The sequence below is a fragment of the Sinocyclocheilus anshuiensis genome, unplaced genomic scaffold (genome assembly GCF_001515605.1).
Source record: "Sinocyclocheilus anshuiensis isolate Anshui unplaced genomic scaffold, SAMN03320099.WGS_v1.1 scaffold67, whole genome shotgun sequence".
Classification (NCBI taxonomy): Eukaryota; Metazoa; Chordata; class Actinopteri; order Cypriniformes; family Cyprinidae; genus Sinocyclocheilus; species Sinocyclocheilus anshuiensis.
Window position 1 is genome coordinate 1266861 of NW_015552546.1, and position 961 is coordinate 1267821.

A 961-nucleotide genomic window follows, 5' to 3' on the forward strand; every position below is an offset into this window, starting at 1 on the left:
TATATAATTAAAAATGTTAATTATATCACAGTATAAAAAAATTAAATAGAGTATAAGTATTTAAAATGAAATGTTTTACACATTTTAATATAAAAAATAAATATTTAAAATATATTTATTTAAATATTATTTATATTTAAATAAAGCACAATTTAAAAAGTATAATTATTGAAACTAAATATTTAGAAATATTACTTTATATTAAAACAATGAATATTTAAATAATTACAATATTTAAATACAATTAAAAGTTCGAATAACGTGTAATAGGATTTAAAAACATAAAATGTAATTATGAAAAACTAAATGTTATAAGAAATGTTACATTAACACTACATAATAAATAATAATAATTATTATTAGAAACTACACACAAACACATTTTCTAATAATTATACTTTAAATAAACTTAAAAACTTTAAATAAACTTTAACTGCAATTTATTTATGTTTAAATGACCTTAAAACCTTCTGATATTATACCTAGATCAGTGAAATTTTGTAGACAAATACAAATTGTGGCCATGTATGAATTTCTTTAGAGAGCTAAAATAAAAAATACAAATAAAAAAACAACTATAAAGAACTGATAATGTAATGGACAATACCCATAGTATAGTGTATAAATTATATACATTATAAACATGTACCATATATGTGTTGTTCGATTCCACACCATCTTCTTCTCTTTAAGGGTTAACCTCTCGATGACCCCTTTACAGTTGCCTACAAACTGACTGTTCAAGGTCTCCTTCACTGAGCGCACAACACCTAAAGAAACACAGTATGAGTAAAACATTTTTTAAAGGGGTCATATGATGCGATTTCAATTTTTCCTTTCTCTTTGGAGTGTTACAAGCTCTTGGTGCATAAAGAAGATCTGTAAAGTTGCAAAGACTAAAGTCTCAAATCCAAAGAGATATTCTTTATAAAAGTTAAGAGTCAACCACGCCTACCTAAAA

The 961-nt window shown here is 23.3% G+C and overlaps 1 protein-coding gene across 1 annotated transcript in view; it reads right to left on the reverse strand.

Annotated features, from left to right (window-relative positions):
- mul1 (mitochondrial E3 ubiquitin protein ligase 1) overlaps positions 1–961 on the reverse strand; it is a 4994-nt gene that overhangs the window by 2827 nt on the left and 1206 nt on the right. Inside the window, exon 4 of the mRNA XM_016454588.1 lies at positions 650–770. Within this exon, the coding sequence (XP_016310074.1) occupies positions 650–770 (121 nt within the window). The remainder of the gene's footprint in view (positions 1–649; positions 771–961) is intronic.